General features: G+C 40.6%; 1 protein-coding gene across 14 annotated transcripts in view; it reads left to right on the forward strand.

Moving 5' to 3' along the window:
• LOC140646191 (interleukin-1 receptor type 1-like) overlaps positions 1-15,968 on the forward strand; it is a 28,815-nt gene extending 12,847 nt beyond the window's left edge. For 13 of the 14 annotated variants that reach the window (XM_072849754.1, XM_072849750.1, XM_072849751.1 and 10 more), the window contains 5 exons: positions 4,776-4,896; positions 7,923-8,068; positions 9,690-9,833; positions 10,894-11,058; positions 12,558-15,968. In XM_072849754.1, the coding sequence (XP_072705855.1) occupies positions 4,776-4,896; positions 7,923-8,068; positions 9,690-9,833; positions 10,894-11,058; positions 12,558-12,934 (953 nt within the window). In that variant the 3' untranslated portion in view covers positions 12,935-15,968. The remainder of the gene's footprint in view (positions 1-4,775; positions 4,897-7,922; positions 8,069-9,689; positions 9,834-10,893; positions 11,059-12,557) is intronic. The other variant, XR_012040360.1, reaches the window with a different exon arrangement.
• Positions 15,969-19,884: the final 3,916 nt, after the last annotated feature.

A 19,884-nucleotide genomic window follows, 5' to 3' on the forward strand; every position in this document is an offset into this window, starting at 1 on the left:
GTTAGGGTAGTTAACAGTTGACCAGTTCAGTAGTTTTTCCTCCTCCTGTATGTTTCCTGTCTCCCTTCCCTCTCCACAACCTGGATTTTATTCCTTGTTCTAGGGTATTAAAAGGTTTCAGATACTAATCTTTTGTGAAACAGTGAGCTGCTAGTTGATGGATATCCCAGGTATTGTTTATCTTAGAAACTTCTTAAACAAGAGATTCTGCATATAAGGAATAACGTTTTCCCAGTGAGGACAGCCAGGCAGTGCAGCAGGCTCCCCAGAGAAGCTGTGCAGCCTCTGTCCTTGGAGGTTTCGCAACCTGACTGGATGAAGCTCTGAGCAGCCTGGTCTGAACTCAGAGCTGGCCCTGCTTTGAGCAGGAAATTGGACTAGAGACCTCACAAAGTCCCTTCCAACCTCAATTACTCTGTGATTCTATGGGCCAAGTATATGGTATGCAAGTCTTTTCCTAAGCAAACCTATACATGTTTAGATTGCACCATATATTGGACAGAGTTGTGTTCTACTGATGTAGCCCAGAAGAATGAGTTTTGGAGCTGCTTGAACTCTTAACTTTTTTTCCTTGTTTTGCACCAAGGAGAACTGTTTCAAACAAAGTATTTGATTAAAAAGGGCATTAACTGATTTTGGAGATGTGTGATTGGCTATTTACTTGAATTTCCTAGTACAGGATCTAAGCTGTCTTGTAATCTTTTGAGGAATGATTATTACCAATTAGGTCATTTGAGAAGCTCTGAGGAAAGGTTGCGTTGGGGCTCTGGCACCATATAGGAGCTGAGGCCAGGGCATTGTGGATTATGCTTATGTACGTCATTGATGGTAGTCCCACATAACACAGCTACTTTTGCTGCTGCTTCTTCTGACGTTGAGCTTGTAAATACTGTATATATCAGGTGCATTTTTCTCATGTTGAAGCTTCATGTTTCTTTTCACATTATGTGAAACATTTCGTGTGGCCCAAATTCTAACTTTAAGTATATGGTATTAAACTAAAGTGAGCAGCACTGAAATACTGGTGGGTTTTGTGGTTTTGTTTGTTTGTGGGGGTTTTTTTGTTGCAGTTGTTTTGTTGTTTTCTTTTCTTTTTGACCTCACAACTTGTGAAAGAGATCTCATTCTGAAGTTGCCAGGTTCTGGTGAGGATCAGTAGATTTTGACCAGAATAATGAATGAGCTTTAATAGAAATTATGTTCCTCCAAAGTCCAGAAGGCTTTGTTTTAAACAGTGGGAATATCCAGGATCTGATACAAACAGTATTATTTTATAGACTTACAGTCCTGCAGTCTTCAGAAGGTTATTTAATTCTGTTGGAAATATTCAGAAATGGCTCAGCAGCCTCTTCTTTTCTGGTAATTACATCTTCTCTGGCTTCATTACAATTACATGCCTGAAAAGCTTTATTTATGCTCTTCCACTAATAAGGAAATTTGCTCACCAGATCTTAGATTGAAATAGGGAGATTTGCCACAGTCATTTTTTTACCTCACACAACTCTAATCTTTATGTGTGAAAACTTTCCTTTTCCTTTGCTATTGTAACTGTGGAAGAAATTAAGTAATTACAGTGGGACTTCGATGTCCTGTGTCTCCCATCCATTAAAATATCATGTAAATATCATCCCCAGTTCTGACTGGTAATTAGTTATGACTTCGCATTTAATTCAGAAAAATTCTTACCAATGCAGCCTCTAGTCAGAAGGAGTCTGATCTGCATAGGCCCTTAAAAGGCTCTTTAATTTACTGAAGATATCCGTTAGTATTTTCTTAATCCTTGATAGTACTTGCTGAGAAAATGGAGAACAGAGCAATTCTTAGTCCAGGGGCTGCCTGTGACTCTCAGCCTATCTTAAGATGTGTTATGCGACAACTTGTTTAGACTCCTTATTTTAGAATAGCATTTGGTCCATATTTGTTATAGCTTGGACACTGCATTAATTAAAAGTTGCTGATATATTACTGGATGCCTTAGACCAGCTAAGATGAACAAACCCAGCTTTGATTGCCTTACAGACATTAGGAAAGCAGTCACATATGAGACTAAAAGGAGACACAAAGCCTTCACCCACACAGTTGGTTTCTTGTGGCTACTGAATAACTACAAATGATTCCCTACTACAGGGGAACCCTTTAAAGGAAGTTGGTGAAGTTTTTTGGTGTGGATTTTGTTTGTTTGTTTGTTTTTTAAAAAAGACACTGCCCTTCTGTATTGGGTTTGCATGGCAAGGTTTTGGTAGCAGGGGGGCTAGAGGAGTGGCTTCTGTGAGAAGCTGATAGAAGCTTCCCTTATGTCCAATAGAGCCAGTGCCAGCTGGCTCCAAGATGGACCTGCCGCTGGCTGAGGCTGATCCCATCAGTGACTGTGGTAGCGCCTCTGGGATAACATATTTAAGAAGGGGGAAAAGGTACCTGCATGACAGCACGTGGTTAAGAAGGGGGAAAAAGTGGCTGTATGACAGCAATTGCAGCCGAAGAGAGGAGTGAGACAATGTGAGAGAAACAACCCTGCAGACACCAAGATCAGTGAAGAAGGAGGAGGAGGAGGTGCTCCAGGCACTGGAGCAGAGATTCCCCTGCAGCCCCTGGTGAAGACCATGGTGAGGCAGGCTGTCCCCCTGCAGCCCATGGAGGTCCACGGTGGAGCAGATATCCACCTGCAGCCCGTGGAGGACCCCACGCTGGAGCAGGTGGGTGCCCGAAGGAGGCTGTGACCCCGTGGGAAGCCCGCGCTGGAGCAAGCTCCTGGCAGGACCTGTGGATCCATGGAGAGAAGAGCCCATGCTGGAGCAGGTTTGCTGGCAGGACTTGTGACCCCGTGGGGGGCTCTTGCTGGAGCAGTCTGTTCCTGAGGGACTGCACCTCGTAGAAGGGACCTGCGCTGGAGCAGTTCGTGAAGAACTGCAGCCCGTGGGAAGGACTCACATTGGAGAAGTTCACGGAGAACTGTCTCCCGTGGGAGGGACCCCACGCTGGAGCAGGGGAAGTGTGAGGAGTCCTCCCCCTGAGGAGGAAGGAGTGGCAGAGCTGTGTGATGAACTGACCACAGCCCCCATTCCCCATCCCCCTAGGCTGCTCGGGGGGAGGAGGTGGAGAAAATTGGGAGTAGAGTTAAGCCTGGGAAGAAAGGAGGGGTGGGGGAAAGGTGTTTTTAAGATTTGGTTTTATTTCTCATTATTCTACTCTGATTTGACTGGTAATAAATTAAATTAATTTTCCCCAAGTCGAGTCTGGTTTGCCCGTTATGGTAATTGGTGAGTGATCTCTCCCTGTCCTTATCTCGACCCACAAGCCTTTCGTATTTTCTCCCCCCTGCCTAGCTGAGGAGGGGAGTGATAGAGCGGCTTTGGTGGGTACCTGGCATCCAGCTAGGGTCAACCCACCACACATTCAAAAGTAATATTCTTTGTCTGGTACCTTTAATAGGATGCTGGAAAAAAAACCCTTTGCTCCTGTTAAATGCCTGCCTGTGGGGCAGAACCTGGAAAAACCTGTATTTTTGAATGAGAAATGGCAGGAGAAGGTTGTGCTGAAACTTAACAGTACATTCATGAATGTATAGAAATTGAGGGCATGGAACGCTTAAGGGGTTTTCTTCCTTTTGAAGAGCTGTGCAATGCACTAAACCACATCTTTAGGAAAAAAATCATTGTTATGGTGGAAGGACAGGAGGGAAGAGATTGGGGAGCGTCTGTGATTTCTATGTGAACTCTTGTTCAAGTAACTGCTTTGCATGTGAGCTAAAGGTTTATTCCATACTTTTGATAGAGATTATCCCTTGGTGGAAGCATCTAGATCTGATGTGGTTCTAGGAAATGAAACGCTGAGATCTTTACATAGGTGAACTGAGAGCCCACCTTCTCCTATCAAATCATAACTTCCATGGGTAAAAAACAGAAGGAAAGGACTCCAAGAAAGCTGCTTACCTTCCTGTAAATGGAGCCCTCTGAGGTACATTGGCAATAAATAAATGCTGCAACTTGGCTTGCTTTCTTAATACTGAGGCATTCTGTAGGGTCTGGAGTGTTGGTCGCAAAGGAGCTGACAGGTGAGCTTGCTCTGGAAGCAGAGTGTGAGGGTATTCAGAAACCATCCCAGTGGACAGTGTTGGCCAAAAGACTCTGATCTGGAGTAAAGATACACGTGGTCACTAAGAATGGGATTCAGCTCCAGGGTGTAGTTGTCTACACATGGGTATCTGCATATGAGCTAGGGGCTGTAATTCATACTATTATCAACAGGGGCTCAGTTCAGTTGCCTGCACATAGATGTCTAGTGCTGTTTTGAGTGGTCTGGCTACTCTAGCAGTGCAGGTTTCTTGAAGATTTTCTGGAGTCCTATCTGCCAGCTCTACATGGATGCCTTGGATGCTGGAGAGCATCTCAGGTGTCACCATACTGTGTACCTGCAACTGATTTGAGCCATGAGATCTTTCAGTGGAGTCAGTGGAGTCTGGAGAGCCATTCAGTTGATAAGGTCCAGGTGTCTACTTTAATGTGAGTGGACTCCAGCAGAGCTGAACTCTTGTTACTAGCTTAGACATCTAGCTCACATGTAGACATGAACATTTAGACACCTACATTTAGGGTGGAATTTATATCCAGATCGGATATACCCAAGTGCAGATTACGAATGGATGAGTTTTAAGGACTCTGCTTTTCATAAGGTAAGTGGTTTTTTTTATATCCCTCCTTTTCCCAGCTGTTCCCTAATCACTTGATCCTGCTTCTGTTACAAGACCTTCAATTGCCGTATTTAAATGTTTTTTGTAGGCTCTCATGTAGTTATGGAATGTAATATATCAACTGGCATAAATGGCTTGATTCCATTCTGGCAAGTTAATGGTGAGGATGTTGATAGCTTTGATAGCACCTACAGGGAACAGTTTTATGAGTAAGTATCCTTATACATTGAATTGTAAGTGCGTTTCTAGGTGAAGTAATCTGCAGTAATTTGCAGTGAATTCACCATAAAGTTGACTAGTAGTTAAATGTCAGTAGTCATTGAAAGACTGATTAGAAGTCTGCATCAAGTACATTGTATTCTTATTGCTTGGTTTTAAAAAAAATAAACACTTTATTATAAATACTGATGTATCTGATACAAATGTAATGAAGCAATCATGTAGGTTTTTATACTGCTGTAGTGAAACATATAATTTTGTAAGGCTTATTTATGTATTTGTTCTTATGCAATCCTTTTTGCTAATAGATTAAAGCCTTAATTAATATGGGAAGGATAGATTGTTCCAAGACAAAAAATCACCGCACTTATTTTTATTTGTGAAGTTGGTCCTTTTCTAAGTATAGATACAGCTGCTAATCCTCAAGAACACAAAGCAGAAGCTCTTGTTGCAGGACATTTAGGGGTTTTTTTAATGTTCAGGAAAATTAAACACAAATTAGGCTGATAAAACCAGCCGTTTCTTTTGAGAGAGCAGGACCTTTTTTACTCAGTGACTGGTCTATGCTGTAGTGGAGTGTGGATGTACTGTTTGCTTTCTCATTGTATCAATCACTGCTGTTAAATATAACCCTTAAAATGTAGTGGAAAGAAGAAAGAAAAAAAAATCCTCTCAGCTGATCAGGTCACACTCATGCAGAAGCATTGCCGTCTCCACAAAGTGCCATCATCAGTGCAAAATACGGTTAGAGAGTTAGGTTGCAGACTGCTTTTAAAATTATCTTTTTCATTCATCTGTGTCTGGCCTCCAGAGGGAATCTTAGTTCTACTTTGTCCCCAAGTTCCTTTAGGGGGAATTATTACTTTCATTATAGATCTGTATACTTGGTTGTTTGCCTGTAAATATTAGGACCCCATCTTATGGTCTCGTAAGGCACAACTAAGTCCATTATTCTTTAGGGCATGAAGTTTCTCAGCTTCACTAGTTAAGACACATGTGCAGCTCTGTGTAGCTATGTTTAAAATTATTATAACTGCAGCTTCTTCTGAAACCAACTTGGTGCTGCTATTAAACACATCTTCCTGAAAAGCATTTAATATATTTAACTTAAAGCAATTCTCAGTTAAGATTTTTGGCTTGCTTGGAAGTGATCTCCATTTCTAATCACTGCCCTGCCTGATAATTTTCCCATGCCAGGGATGGAGATATGCAAAATACATCCTGTGCAAGTTCTAATTAGGTTTAATAGTTCAAAGTAAGTTATCCAGTATCAGAGAAATTAATCTAATTGCAATAATAATATTTCATTTCAAAAAAATAGTAGCAATTTCTCGGCAATTAAATTTGTGGAGCATTTGCTAGTAGGAAAGCACACTGTAGGCATGGCCAACATTATGGACTTGAGGGCTTACACCTAGGAGGTAACTCTTTCTGCTGGGAGGAAAGTTGAAACTGAGTTGAACAAATCTGAACACGTTGCAAAATGATGAGGTTTGTATTGGCATTCCATGACAGAAGTTGCTGGCAATTGTACATGTAATAGAAACTGGTTCTTCAGGGTGTTCTGCAAAATGAGTTTTCCTCCTTAAGTACATACAGTCATGTCACTTTGGCATATAGGGTAGGATGCCAGTTTGTAGGTACCTTCCTACTGCGGCCCCTCCCACCTTATACTTGTAAACCTGCCTTAGAGCAGGATGGTATTTAGCAGGGTAGCATATTATATCTCCAGGCCTCTTGTGACAATAGATATCAGACATAAAGGCAGTATCACCATGTTTGTTGTCATTTGACACCAGGGTCACCCAGCTTTTGTGAATTTTCTTCATCATTATTTCCCAAGTTGGTTGGCGCCATTGACTGTGGACAACGTGGGCTCGGGAAGTCTGTTAGTGTGCTTAGAAAGGCCTCTGCTTCATCATCAGTAGAAACAATCCTGGAAGATGATTTTTCTCTTTACACTTTTATTACTCATTATTACTGGTTTGAATAGTCTTTAATTCACAGAATCATTTAGGTTGGAAGGGACCTCTTGAGATTGTCTAGTCCAACCCTCCTGCTCAAGCAGGGTCAGTTAGAGCAGGTTGCTCAGGGCTGTGTCCAGCTGAGTTTTGAATATCTCCACGGGTGGAGACTTCACAACTTCTCTGGGCAACCTGTTCCAGCGTTTGACAACCCTGACAGTAAAAAAGTGTTCAGATGGAATTTCAGATGGGGAAGTGTTACAAGTTGTGCTCATTGCCTCTTGTCCTGTCAGTGGGCACTACTGAAAGGAGCCTGGCTCCCTCTTCTCCCCTCCCTCCCGTCAGGTTTTTACACACCCTGATAAGATCCACCCCACCACCCCCCGCCCCCGAGCCTTCTCTTCTCCAGGCTGAACAGTCCATGCTCTCTCATATGACAGATGCTCCACTCCCTTAATCATTTCCACGGCCCTGCACTGGACTTCCTCCAGTAAATCCATACATCTCTTGTACTGGGGAGCCCAGAATTGGTCCCACTACTCCAGGTGTGACCTCACCAGTGCTGAGCAGAGAGGAAGGATCATCTCCCACAACCTGCTGGCAGCGCTCTCCTTAATGCAGTCGAGGATGCCTGGCGACTGGTTATTGCTCCTCAGGTGCAGGATTTGCATTTTGCTTTGGACTTCATGAGGTTCCATGACAGCCCATTTCTCCAGCCTGTCACGGTTTCTCTGGATGGCAGCATGACCCTCTGGTGTATCAGCCATCTCTTTGAGTTTTGTATCATATGCAAAACTGCTAATGGTGCACTCTGTCCCACCCAGCAAAAAAAAACCAATGACCCAATGTGTATGGAAAATGCCAAGTCACCTCTGGTCATGAAGCTCTTTGTTACAGGGGTGATATTTACTGTGCTTCACTGGCTTCTTAGGTTTATAGAGGTAAAAAAATGAATGTTCTTGTATTTGTGGATAGATGAATCTATCCCATATTAAGCACTGATATTTCAGTTTCTCTACAAATGTTTCCTTTTTACCTCTTTTTAATGACAGAGAGGGGATGCCTCATGGATTTGCTATATCTGGAACAAAATTTAACATTTCAAAAGTGAAAGTAAAGGATTATGCTCATAAATTTTTCTGTCACTTCATATATGGTTCTCAACAATTTACAGCCTACATCAAATTGGAACACCCAGGTAAGAGATCTCATGTTGATAAAATAGTGATCAATGATGCTTACTTCTCAGTTATTTTGACAACAACCGACTTAGAGCTAAAACTGTGTGATGTACTGTTGTGTGAAGTGGCCAATGCAGCTCAATGCCTTTCTTTATTAATATTTTGTCGTATTCTTAGCAAAGTTAAAGAAAATAGCACTTTTAATTTGCTTTGTCTTCTCTCATTCAGTGTTTTTAGGAAACATTAATGAAAGACTCCAATTTATTTGAAGCAAGTATGAGACCTCAGTGGAATACTGTGCTTCATTTTACACACTTGTACTTAAAGAAGCATGTGGCTCAGGAGATTGTGTGTCTAGAAGAGCAGTGAAAATGGCCCATTCTCTAAAAGAGTGGGGGGGAAGACATAACTAAATGTGGAACAGACTATCAAAAGGACATGAATGTATACGTGGACCTGGTTGTCCTATCCTTCAGTAACAAATAATGGGCTCAGACTGCGAGGAGAAAGAAGAAAAAAACCCTATTTATATAGTAGGAGAAACTATAACAGTGATGATAGTGAAGGAATGAAATAGATTGCTTGGAAAGGTTATGAACTTTCCATTACTGATGCATGTGCTGTGTTATCACCTTCTAGATAGGCTCATGCATGTTGATTGGGAGCATTCTGCCACTTGTTGGAGACCCCAGTCTTGTGCTCAGAGACAGGGATAAGTTTGACCTATTGCTGGCTAGCATGAAATTTTCTTTTTAGTAGATGAACTTTAAGGTAAGGTGAGCTTTAAAAACTCAAATGCAAGGCTGAAGAAATTAATTATTTTTATTTAAAAACAAATACGCAGAAAAGCAAATCACCAGATATTTTAAGTGCCCTTTTTAAAAATTTTTTAAATTTTTTTTTATTTAGCTGCAGAAGAGCCTCTGGTTTGTTGAGCTTGTATTGAGCCGAGTTTGTCAACTGTGAGCCAATCCTTTGACAAATGTTACTCTCACTTACCTTTAACTGGCCACATTGTAAACAAATAACTGACTGCAAGTGGATCTGAGCTCTAGCATGTTATGTAACTATAGGTTCTTCATAAAGATTGTCAGGGTAGGATTTAACCTCAGAAATCCTTTAATAGGCATGAACTAAAAAATGCAGTTTGTGGAGGGTGTTTTTTTTTGTTTTCAGGACAACAAATCTATTAAGGACAGTAAATTAGTAGGTTCAATGACAGATCTTCCAAGAGGCTAGAGACAATGGAAAGCTGGTTGGTCTGGGGAGAATAGCATGGTCAGGAAATCACTTCCCCACCTCTGACTTTCTTGCTTTCTGACTGATAAAATTTTGTACAAGAATTCTCACTTTACTGCTGCACTGGGATATACGTCAATATTTTGGTGTTTCATCTGAGGAGTAGCCTCATTTGTCACATTGCTAAGGTATCTTTTCTCTGAAAGGTAAAAGTAGGCTTGTCAAATAACAATATTTGGAGAAAGCATACATGAAAAACTTTCAGTCCTATTCATTCTTTTTTTAAAAAAAAATATATTTTAATGACTAAAAAATTTTGAACATCTCTTGTCTTTCTCTGGTTCTAGTGTATAACTATGTTTTGTTTGTTTTGTCTCTTCTTATTCCACTCTACTGCAGCTCAGAACATTCAGGGCTACTTAATTGGAGGAGGAGTTTCTTTGATATTTTTAGTATTTTTTACTCTCTTTATCTACAAGATCTTCAAAATTGATATTGTGCTTTGGTATCGGGACTCCTGCCATCCTTTCCTGGGTAAAAAAGGTATGTTTGTGTAACAGTGCTGTGTGTTGTAATGAGCCTCCACCTTCCCTTGCAAAGCAATGAGTTAACAACATCGAGTATGATTGGTCTTCCTTGGGATTTTTGCAAGGATAACATGTTTTTAGGATGTTTAGAATTAGTGCAGATAACAAAAGCATCTACAGGGCAAAAATAGGCAACTTTCCAGGAATCCAGTACTATCATTCCTTTCCCTGAAGACCCACTTCAGTGGTTTGAATGCTGTTCTGACAGCAGTTGTTCAGATTTCTTTTAAGTACTGTTCTTACAGAAAGCAGTAATACAGTGGAATTGTTGGGTCCTTTTTATTTTCCATAGACAAACAAGGACAAATTTCACTTTCTTTTGTTTTCTATTTGAAGGCAGTTCTGATTATTTTACTTTTTGTAAATTCCTGGCACTCCGAAAAATGTTGCTAGGGGTGCTGTCTATGGGAGTATGCTGAAGTATGGGTCATTTCCAAACATCTGAGAGGAGGTACATGGCTAGAAATAGTAAATACCTTCTAGAGGTATTAGAGGTATTCTGTTAGATTTCTTTGAAGTCTTTTAAATTAGGTCTTTTTGAAAAGTTTGTTCCAAAATATCTAATACAATTCAGACCTTGAAATTTGCCAGATATTTTGGTTTTTTCATGTCTAAGTGGTTGCTGTGTTTTGAAACTCCAGGTTACAAAAATGACCTATGAGTTATATGGCAGCTGGAATTTTAAGTATTCAGTTGTACTGCTGGAACTGCTATTTTCCAGATAATTCAGTGATAACATTTTTCTTATTTAGAGTTCAAAAAAGAATATTCAAACCTACTTAATTTTGCAGGTCTCTTTTGCCTATTCAGATCCAGCTTACTGAATTTTAGAAGGCCTGATTCTACAAATAATCAGGCTTAGTATAATTACACATGCTTAGGTAATAGCAGGATTAGGACCTAAAACAATGATTCAAGTGGGGAAAAACCAGAGTTTAGAGGTTTTTTGTTTGTTTGCATGCTTGCTTTTGTCTTTAGAATCCATTTTTATATTACTTCTATTGCTCAATCTTTAGTTTCAGATGGGAAGATCTATGATGCTTACGTTCTATATCCAAAGAACAGAGAGAGCTGCTTGTATTCATCAGATATTTTTGCTCTGAAGATACTGCCAGAGGTTTTAGAAAGACAGTGTGGATATAACCTCTTCATATTTGGGAGGGATGATTTACCAGGAGAAGGTAAGCTATCTGAAGACAAATTACACTCGAGTTTTCTCATTGGCAGCTGCAAATACAACTCAGAAACAGGCAGTCAGTCAGATGTGATTCTAAATATCTCCCACCATTGAATGAGCTATGATTTTCTTATTCTTTCTGATAGAGAATGAGAAATACAGCACTGGGTGCTCCCATGAAGTCTGTTTATCTCGGCCTTTCCCTTGTCATTATTTAGCTGTTCCAGGTATTTTCAGTGTCTGGCTAGCCTAGACATCTGGAGATGGAAGGATGCTGAGGGGAAGAGGAGTTGATATTGTGGTTATGAATGATGACTAATGGCAGGAAACATGGCAAAGTAGGTCTCATGAGTGGTGTGAAAAGAGACAGTTGCTTTGAGGTGCCATTTGACAGGCTGACCTCACTACTGTTTCATTTTTATTTGCTCTTGAGAATCGCTGTCAAACCAGTGGTATGCAATAAAGGGTATAATGGATGCTTAGACAGTGCAGGTGGGGAAAAAAAAAGAATACAAAGCAACACTAAGTTGTCAGGAACAATCAGCTGTATCAAAGACTACTTGTCCCTAATGAAAGTTCTTACAAAGCATTGCCTTCCTTGCAACGCTTTAAAATCCTTGTGGAGGTTTCCTCTGTGTGCATATGCGCATCAAATTTAAATTTCTATCATCAGACACTGAAAATTGCAAAGTCTTTCCCACTGACTGCTTATGTGAGGTAAAATTATGAAAGTCTTCTGAATCCTTCCTAGTCTTATGACTTTAAAAAGATAATACTGAAACTGAATAAATTTGCAGAGTAGGCCTTAAATAGAAGTTTTTGTTTGGAAAAAAAAAAAAAAAGGTGTGAACAAACCTACATGAGGTGGTTAATGAATAACTTTTTTACATCTGAAGGCTTTTGGTAGTGGTTTGAGAAGGCAGGCTTCCCTGAGAAGTAGAATCTAAAGTGCTGCTTTATTTTTCCAGCTTGAAAAAATGTCTGTTCTCAGGGTTAACCCATATGGTTTTTGTGTGGTATTTACCATATTTTGCTGTTTTAGAATTAATTTTCTGGAATGCCATTGAAGGGAGGATTCTTTGCTTTCTCTTCCACTTACATGTAACAAAAAGCAGTTAAGCATATCAGAACAAGCCATTTAAGGAAAAAGTTCATAGTTTTTTCTAGGCCTATGGTTTTGGAACTTGTTTTTTTGCAGTTGCACCTATGATGGTAATAAAAGGGCATTAGTGAGATTAGTAGATAGTTGGTAGCTCTTCTCTGTTTATGCAAAACAAGAATACAGACATGCAGTCTGATGAGGTCTGATTGTATTGCGTTGGCCAAATCTCTACTTGTTGGCTAATCCAATGTAACTGCTTGCATGCTCTTATCCTGCCCTTATTTGTGAGGTAAAGTGTGTTGGCTCAAATATCAAACAGTGAATGAACCAGCTGCAACATGTTGATAACAAAAAATAGAAACACACACAGCCTTAATTTTGCACAACCTTTTTCTCTACAGCTGTGATCAGCGTTGCTGATGAAAAAATCCATCAAAGTAGAAGGATGATAATTGTTTTAGTACCAGAACCCTCCTGTTACAGCATTCTAGAAGATGTGTCTGAAAAGCAGCTAGCCATGTATAATGCTCTTATCCAAGATGGCATTAAAGTAATTCTCATCGAACTTGAAAAAATACAAGACTATGCAACCATGCCAGAATCCATCAAATACATTAAGCAAAAGCATGGGGCTATTCGGTGGAAAGGGGACTTCTCAGAAAGGTCTTACTCAGCAAGTACCAGATTCTGGAAGAAAGTGCGCTACCACATGCCATCCAGAAAAAAACGATCTTCATCAGGATTGCATTTGTTACCAAAAGACTTTAATTCTCCTTAAATAACAAAAGAAAAATGACACTTAATGACCAATTCAGTTCATGTAGTTTGTGATGGATTGATTGAAGGTCACGTGTATCTGGTGCAGACAATCTTATCCAAATTTTCTGGATTGAAGGTACTGCAACTTCATCTACAGATGTGAATCATTTTTTCTGCTGGCCAGATCAACGGAACGCCTTGAAATGTTGTCAGTAGCACATTGATGACATGGAAACCACGTAGGAAGTACATCAGGACTCTTCCAAGAATTGCACTGTGATTTGATGGAATTCTTTTGGTATTAAAAATGGAAGGTGAAAAAAACTATCAAAAAAACCAGAAAACTTGTTTTTTGCAATTAAAGGTTGAATATGAAGGGAACTATATTAATAATTATGTAATGGGCATGATTGATGCCAGTAAATGTTTTTGTTTCAATTTTTTTAATGAAATGACACAAAACTTCTTTGTTACAAGTTCATTATTTGCCTTGTTCAGTTTGCTGAAAGATAAATCCCTCTTACTGCATCAGTGTGTCATCGTCCAAGAGAAAAGGTAAGAGACAATCCTAGCCCCCCAAAGTGCTATTGAACCTGACAAAGCATACATGCTCTTCCCTGATCATTTTTACATTTAAAAAAAACTACCCTTTTTAGTCACTTATCACATGCAGACATAGTAAAAATATCATTGTAATGCTGTAGTCAAAAGATAGTGAGTCAAAAAATTAATCTCCAGAGGATTTTTTTTTCCAGTTAAGTGGCTTAATATATTCTTATTTTACCCAAGTGGAACAATTAGCTAATGACACAGACTGTCTCATGGGGCGTACAGGATAGTTGGCTTCATCCGCTTTACCTTAAGGACCAGATCAAGGGGCTTCAGGGCACCCACTTCTTGTGCGTCGCTGTTGCTGAAGGAGAGCAGGTCTTCCCTCCTGTTCCCAGCCAGGGTGCTGGCTTTAGCATTTGTCAGCTCTGAAAGCTGAAGCTGGCTGAACAGACTAATGTCGCAGAAATCGTTTTGTTCCTTGGAGTAGTTTTCTCCCAGATTAGTGAGTTTACCTGGTTCCTGGAGGGTTCAGAGTACAATGGGAGAAGAAAAGAGGTGGTGGAACCATGCTTTTTGGCAGATGTGTTTTGAAAATAGAGCTAAAATAGCACTGTTGCCCAGTACTCCTTAAAGTGAGAGAGAGGGATGCCCTGTGTTACCCTCTGCAGCTGCTTGCTTTTCCCTTTCCCTCTGCCCTGGTGATGTGAGGAATCTGAGGTGACCGTGTACTGAATTTGGCTGGGGCTGGATGAATTGGCGCTGGAGTTGCAGCTTCCAAACAGCTGTTTGGGAAAGGAAGTTGTTAAAACTTACTGTGCATGTTGAATCCTTTCTCTTTCTTTTTTTTTTTTTTTTTAACAATATTATACATGCCACAGTTGTTAACTCTGAAGTTATGTTTGACTTATTTGAAGGCCATGATGTAGTTTGTAATGATCAAATTTTTTTTGAGAGGGGAGGGAATTGATTGGATTGATTTTTAAAAATTTTCAAATCTGTTTAAAAATTTTTCAGGAGCAGGAGATGTGAGAGCCAAATTGCCTGTGCTTTTCAGTCTGTCCTTGACAGTCATATTTTTAAGTTATGAGATCTAGTTGTATATGGAAGCTTCAGGATTTGACTGTTACTGCCTCTAACTAACTACTGCTTGTAACTCTGAATTCCTATGTGTGTCCTATCAGCTTCTCTCTTGCACCACCTTTTGCCCTCCTCCCATTCAAACTCCAGCCTATCTTTTCCCACGGAGCTCCCTTATCTTGGAACAAGTAGCTTAACTATTGTGTCAAACTCCGTCACTTTCCAAGCTGTCCTTGAAGGCTGTTGCTAATACAGTATTAGGCAGAAATTTTCCCTTTGAGTTGGTCCTTTGATATCTCCACTTTTTAATCTGAAAAAAACCTCATGTTCTGCATCCTTCAGAATTTGTCTCCTCGTGTTGACACTGCAGTGTTGGCTTTTTCTTCTTTCATGGCTCAAGCATTTATCTTCTTATGCCTCCATCCTCAACCAAACAAAACCAACAGCGTGAGGCGCAGTCCCATGGAATAACTGCCCAGTGAATGTGGGATGGTGTGACCCTTGTGTTCTGCCTGATAAGTGACAAAACCAGTGGAAGTAGGTTCCTCTCCCACCTAACGTGCTTTAGTTACCTTGGTGTATGCTGGAAACTTGAAACTATGCTTCTCAGAGACAGTGCCTTCTGAGCTTTGTGAGTTGAGTGTGTGTTCGGCCAGAATGGAATAAGAATCTCTTCATTTCAGGATAGGAAGGAAGAAAGTGCATTTGAAACATCAGACTATTTCAAACTGTCATGGTACCTGGAGTGTTTTACTGATGAGTGTCATGTATGTATAGACCAATGCACATGCTTATATTCTGTTCTCATTCTGTGTTTTAGTCAAGACAGAAGTGTCAAGGGAGGATCAGTTCTGGTCAGGAAGTGCCACATTCACTTAGCTGTTGCACACAGTGTGCTTTTAAATATGGTGTGTGTTCAGTGACAGCCTGTTGTAGGGTAAAAGAGCCTTGAGATCTGTCTGAGCAAGGCTAATTGTTACGGTTCACATTGATATAAGAATTTCGTAGGACAGAAGCTTGGCTACAGAACTCTTCTGTGTGAAGATGCCCATATCAAATGTGAAGACTAGACACTGGAAGTATGGTATTTGTACTCTGAGGACTAGGGTGTAATACTGACTTTGCACTTCCACCTTGACAGCTCGCAGTATGCAGGCCAGCCAACAGAGTTCCAGTGACCTCAGGCCTCCTGAATTATTTTGCTGACTGGAACAGATTGAATGAAAAACTGCTACTTGTTATCCCTACCTCTAGGGATAGGAAAGTTATTTTACTGAGCCAAAATACTGTTTTTTAGAAAATATTTGTTCCTTTTGATATATTTATACAAATGATGCTAAAGTTTTCATGTGTTATGTAAAGGAACCTTGACGAAAGGTCCATTTTTTAATTCAATAAAGGCACTACATATGTTTTTCCTTACAGCACTGCTGTTTTTTTTCCTCATTCCTCCACTAAAGCATGCTGAGAATGAATAACGGCAAGCAGCAGTCTTGACTTGAAGTGTCTTAAACAAGACTGCTATATTAGATCTTCATTCAGGCTGCTGTGTGGGGGGGGAAAGGGTCTCATTAACCACTGTGTTAATTTGGTCTTGGCACAACATTAGCACTAACCGCCTCGCCCTGCCTGGGCAAATGGGAGCTGTGAGCTTGGCTCTGCTCTGTCCTGTACTCTCCTTGCAGTGAGGTGAAGCTAGAGCAGCCCCAAGGCTGCTGCCCTCACTCTGTGGGATCAGCACGGTCCCCAGCAGTGCCCCACTGAGCAACCTTCTGCTGCAGCTCCTCAAGAGCTGGGGGAAATGCAGGAGATCTCAAATAGAGGAAATATGAAGGGCTTCTCAGCAGCAGTGGAGAGCAGCCTTCTCTGCTTGTCTCCTTGGGCGAGCCCTGACTCTCTAATCGGCTCCAGGAAAGCCAGAGCCTTGGCAGTGGGGCTGTAGGGGCTGGTCTCACACGAGACCTCACGTTGATTTCAGAGAGGCTAATGTGCTTAGCGTAGGGTTTACAGAATAATTTGAAATCCTTATAGGTAAAAGGAGCTTATAAAAAGTAGGAGTTTTAAATTTCATCTGTACTTTTTGCATTCTAATTTTTTTGAACTTCTTGAAAGCTGTTACTGAATACCATTTCTGACCCTTTTTCTAGTACAAGTAACGCCAGCTCTGTTTACTTGCTAGTTTAATCCTGGGCTTGTTTTTTCATGCAAGATAGATAAGCAGATAAGAAAGCCATTAGAGGAGTTCTTCTGAAATGAGTTTTTATATACCTATGTAACTCTTATGGTAGTTTTTTTCAGAATCCAAGAACTTTTGTTAACTTCTGTAATAACCAGCAGCAGTAAGTCTAATTCTATATTTAGACTGTATCAGCATTTTCATGTGACATTTCCCAAATGAAGTATTTTCAAGACCTGTATTGATAATGCTTTTGCTTTTTTTCAGGCCTAATCTATACTATATACCTGTCTAAAACCCAGGCAAGGGTTCAGGCTGTAAATTAATGTGTGTTTGAAGGTCCTATGCATTTGTTGCTTCCCCTTAGGAAGGGGATCACTATAAGCATCACTTCCATCCTGACAGCAGCATAGCACAAATTCTTTTTAAACAGGAGGTGGTAGACAATTTGCTTCTGCTAAGGTGCTCTTCGTTCTCCACCTCTTCCAAGAAACAGCACCTTTGAACTAAGTCTGCTTACTTAGAGATTAAAAGATTGCGGTGGGAAGAGTCAAAGTCGGAGAAAATCACTGTTCCCTGGTAACTGGACTCAGCATGTTTTACTGCGAGAGGTGAAGCCAGCCTGACCAGCAGGTTTCCTGCCTGGACTAGAGGAACAGTAGGAATGTGGCCAGTACTGTGACAAAGCCCACCCATGTGAGCTTTTCAAGTCTTCTACATTAGTTTAGACCCATCCTCCTCAAAGCCATTGCAAGCAAAGCTTTCCATTCAGTAAGGAGAATAAAGAAGATCTCCATGTGAGGCAAGTAAAGCTAATGTAGTTCTTGGATGTTATCACTGGTAACGAACTTAAAGGGAAGCAAGTTAATCAAACCCTAAGCCCCTGGATGAAGCAAGAGAAAAGAAGAGGGGTGGAAAAAAAAAGAGAACCATTTTGCTTCAGGAGGACATTAAAGTCCTGACATTAAAGACATTAAAGGGGAGGACCCTTGTTACTGATTGTCTATAAACATCAGGGCCCCAAGGGTGCTAATAAGCCTTACTGGCCCTCATCAACTGCACCTTGGGCCCAGGAGCCCCATTTTAGCTCACCCTGCTTCCTTGCTGGGGACACTGGGATGGACCCTGGCTGGGAGGGAGCTGCCAGCCCCCATGGCATCCTGACAGTTAGGTAGTGAAGTGTTTCATTGTCAAATGAACTTTAGCCTGACTTGGTACAGAAGTAGAAGCCAAATACCTGTGATGAGAGGGAGCCAGTTCAGAGCGCATCCCTGGGAGAAGCTGCTTTGGTTTGTTCTTGCAGGTGCAGACTAGGGAACCTGTGCAAGTGTCACACAGGAAGGAATGTCTCTTTCCCTCTGATTTGGATTTTGTTCCTAAATGCAAGAAAACAAAACCAACCAAAAAAAAAAACCAAAAACCAACCCCCCAAAAACCAACAAAAGCAGTTCTACCCAAAACTCAAATGGATTTTGTGGTGGTAATTCAGGAATACTTTTGTGTTTCTGTTCCCAAACACTGGTAGAGCCTTCTGTTCTGATTTTAACAAGGTTAGTTTTGCTGTGTCTGGTACCTGTCAGAGATGAGTACTTCTACCTTAATAATTAAGCTAGCTCTATGGTGAGAGGTGTCTGAGCAAAGTTATGGTTCCAGCAAAGCTTTTTAATTTAAAGGTCATTTTATTTATTTTTATTCCTGGCAAGTTCTCTACTGTTCTCCTGCTTTTTTAGAAAGCCAGGAAGAAGGTGATGACTCTCTTATGAGCATTTAATTGCATACAGGAGGTTTGTGTCCCATTTTGTGAGCATGCAGCTTCCTGGAGATTCCTTGGGAGCTGGAGCTCTCTTAACTCCCAATCTGGCATTTGATAGACTTACATGGTGAGCTTTAAATGAATGTGATGGATGACTAGCAGACTTATCCAAAACACCTTCCAGTCATCAGCAGCCCAGAGAAGATAACCCTGATATAAAGACCGTCATTCTACTGATGCCAGGGGACTGTAGGCTCCAACTGACAGACCAGCAAGGACAAGCAACCTGGCCAGCTTCTCCTTGCCACCCGCCAGCTCGAGTCTTGCACAGGCTCGTGCAGCTTGCACAGTGGCTCTGGCGCATGGATGCGGAGCAGTGCAAAGGAGAGTGCTGCACTACTTCTGCACCTGCCTGCTCTGCAGACTGGTTTCATTGCAGGATTTGGTTTTTCAGTGGGTACGAGTGGTTTGTCCCAAGTTATACCTGATCCTGGTTTTCTTCTTTCGTCTGAAGTTTCTTACATGATAGGAAAAAAAAAAGTAGTGAAACCAGAAAAATGAAGATGTGAGAGGGAGGGGAGGATGGCAGGAATGGTAATTATTCTTTTTTATAACATTGCTTGTCTTGTGTTGGTACATCAGACAGCAGGGAACTTGCTTTTGAATGCAATGCTACTTCCCTAACCTTGTGCACTGATTTCATTAGAAGACAAGACAGTATTTAGGAAACAAGGATGAAATAATGTAAACATGAGACACCAGAATGCTTACTCAATGGTTTTATTTTCATTACATGACAAGCTGTAACAAAATATGTTTAAATGTCTTAGTACTTAAAAGTACTGCTAGCTTCTGTTATCATAATGGATTTTATTATGATCAAGTGATACCAACACTGACAAGCTTGAATATTGTGTGTCCTTATCAGTACTGTTTCAGACATGAGAAAGAATACTTTGCCCATTCACTGATATAGGGTATAACACATTACTGTGACTGCCCCTACTTAATTTTTAATTGTGGGATTTATTTTGTAATGTTTAGAAGTTGAAACAGGGACAGGAGGGGAAATGAATAATCATATGATCTTTTTTATAAACAGTAGTGTAACTAAAATATTTTTAATTATTTAAAGGCATTGTGATTAAATTGAAACTAAAGCCATTTTCTTTTCAGCTTCTGCTTAAATAGTAAATGCATCCTACTGTAAAAGACAAAGGTGGTGTTTATGGAATAGGGAACTTTGTATATCAAGCGTTTGTATCTCTGGTTGCTTAGATATGCTCAGTTATTCTCTCTGCCCCTCATCACTTTCTAAATTACATTTAAAAAGGACACCTTAATTTTATGTACATATATCCACACAAATGTGGGCGATAAAGCAATACTTCCCTTGGCTAGAATGGCTCTA

Source organism: Ciconia boyciana, chromosome 1 (assembly GCF_034638445.1).
Source record: "Ciconia boyciana chromosome 1, ASM3463844v1, whole genome shotgun sequence".
Lineage (NCBI taxonomy): Eukaryota > Metazoa > Chordata > Aves > Ciconiiformes > Ciconiidae > Ciconia > Ciconia boyciana.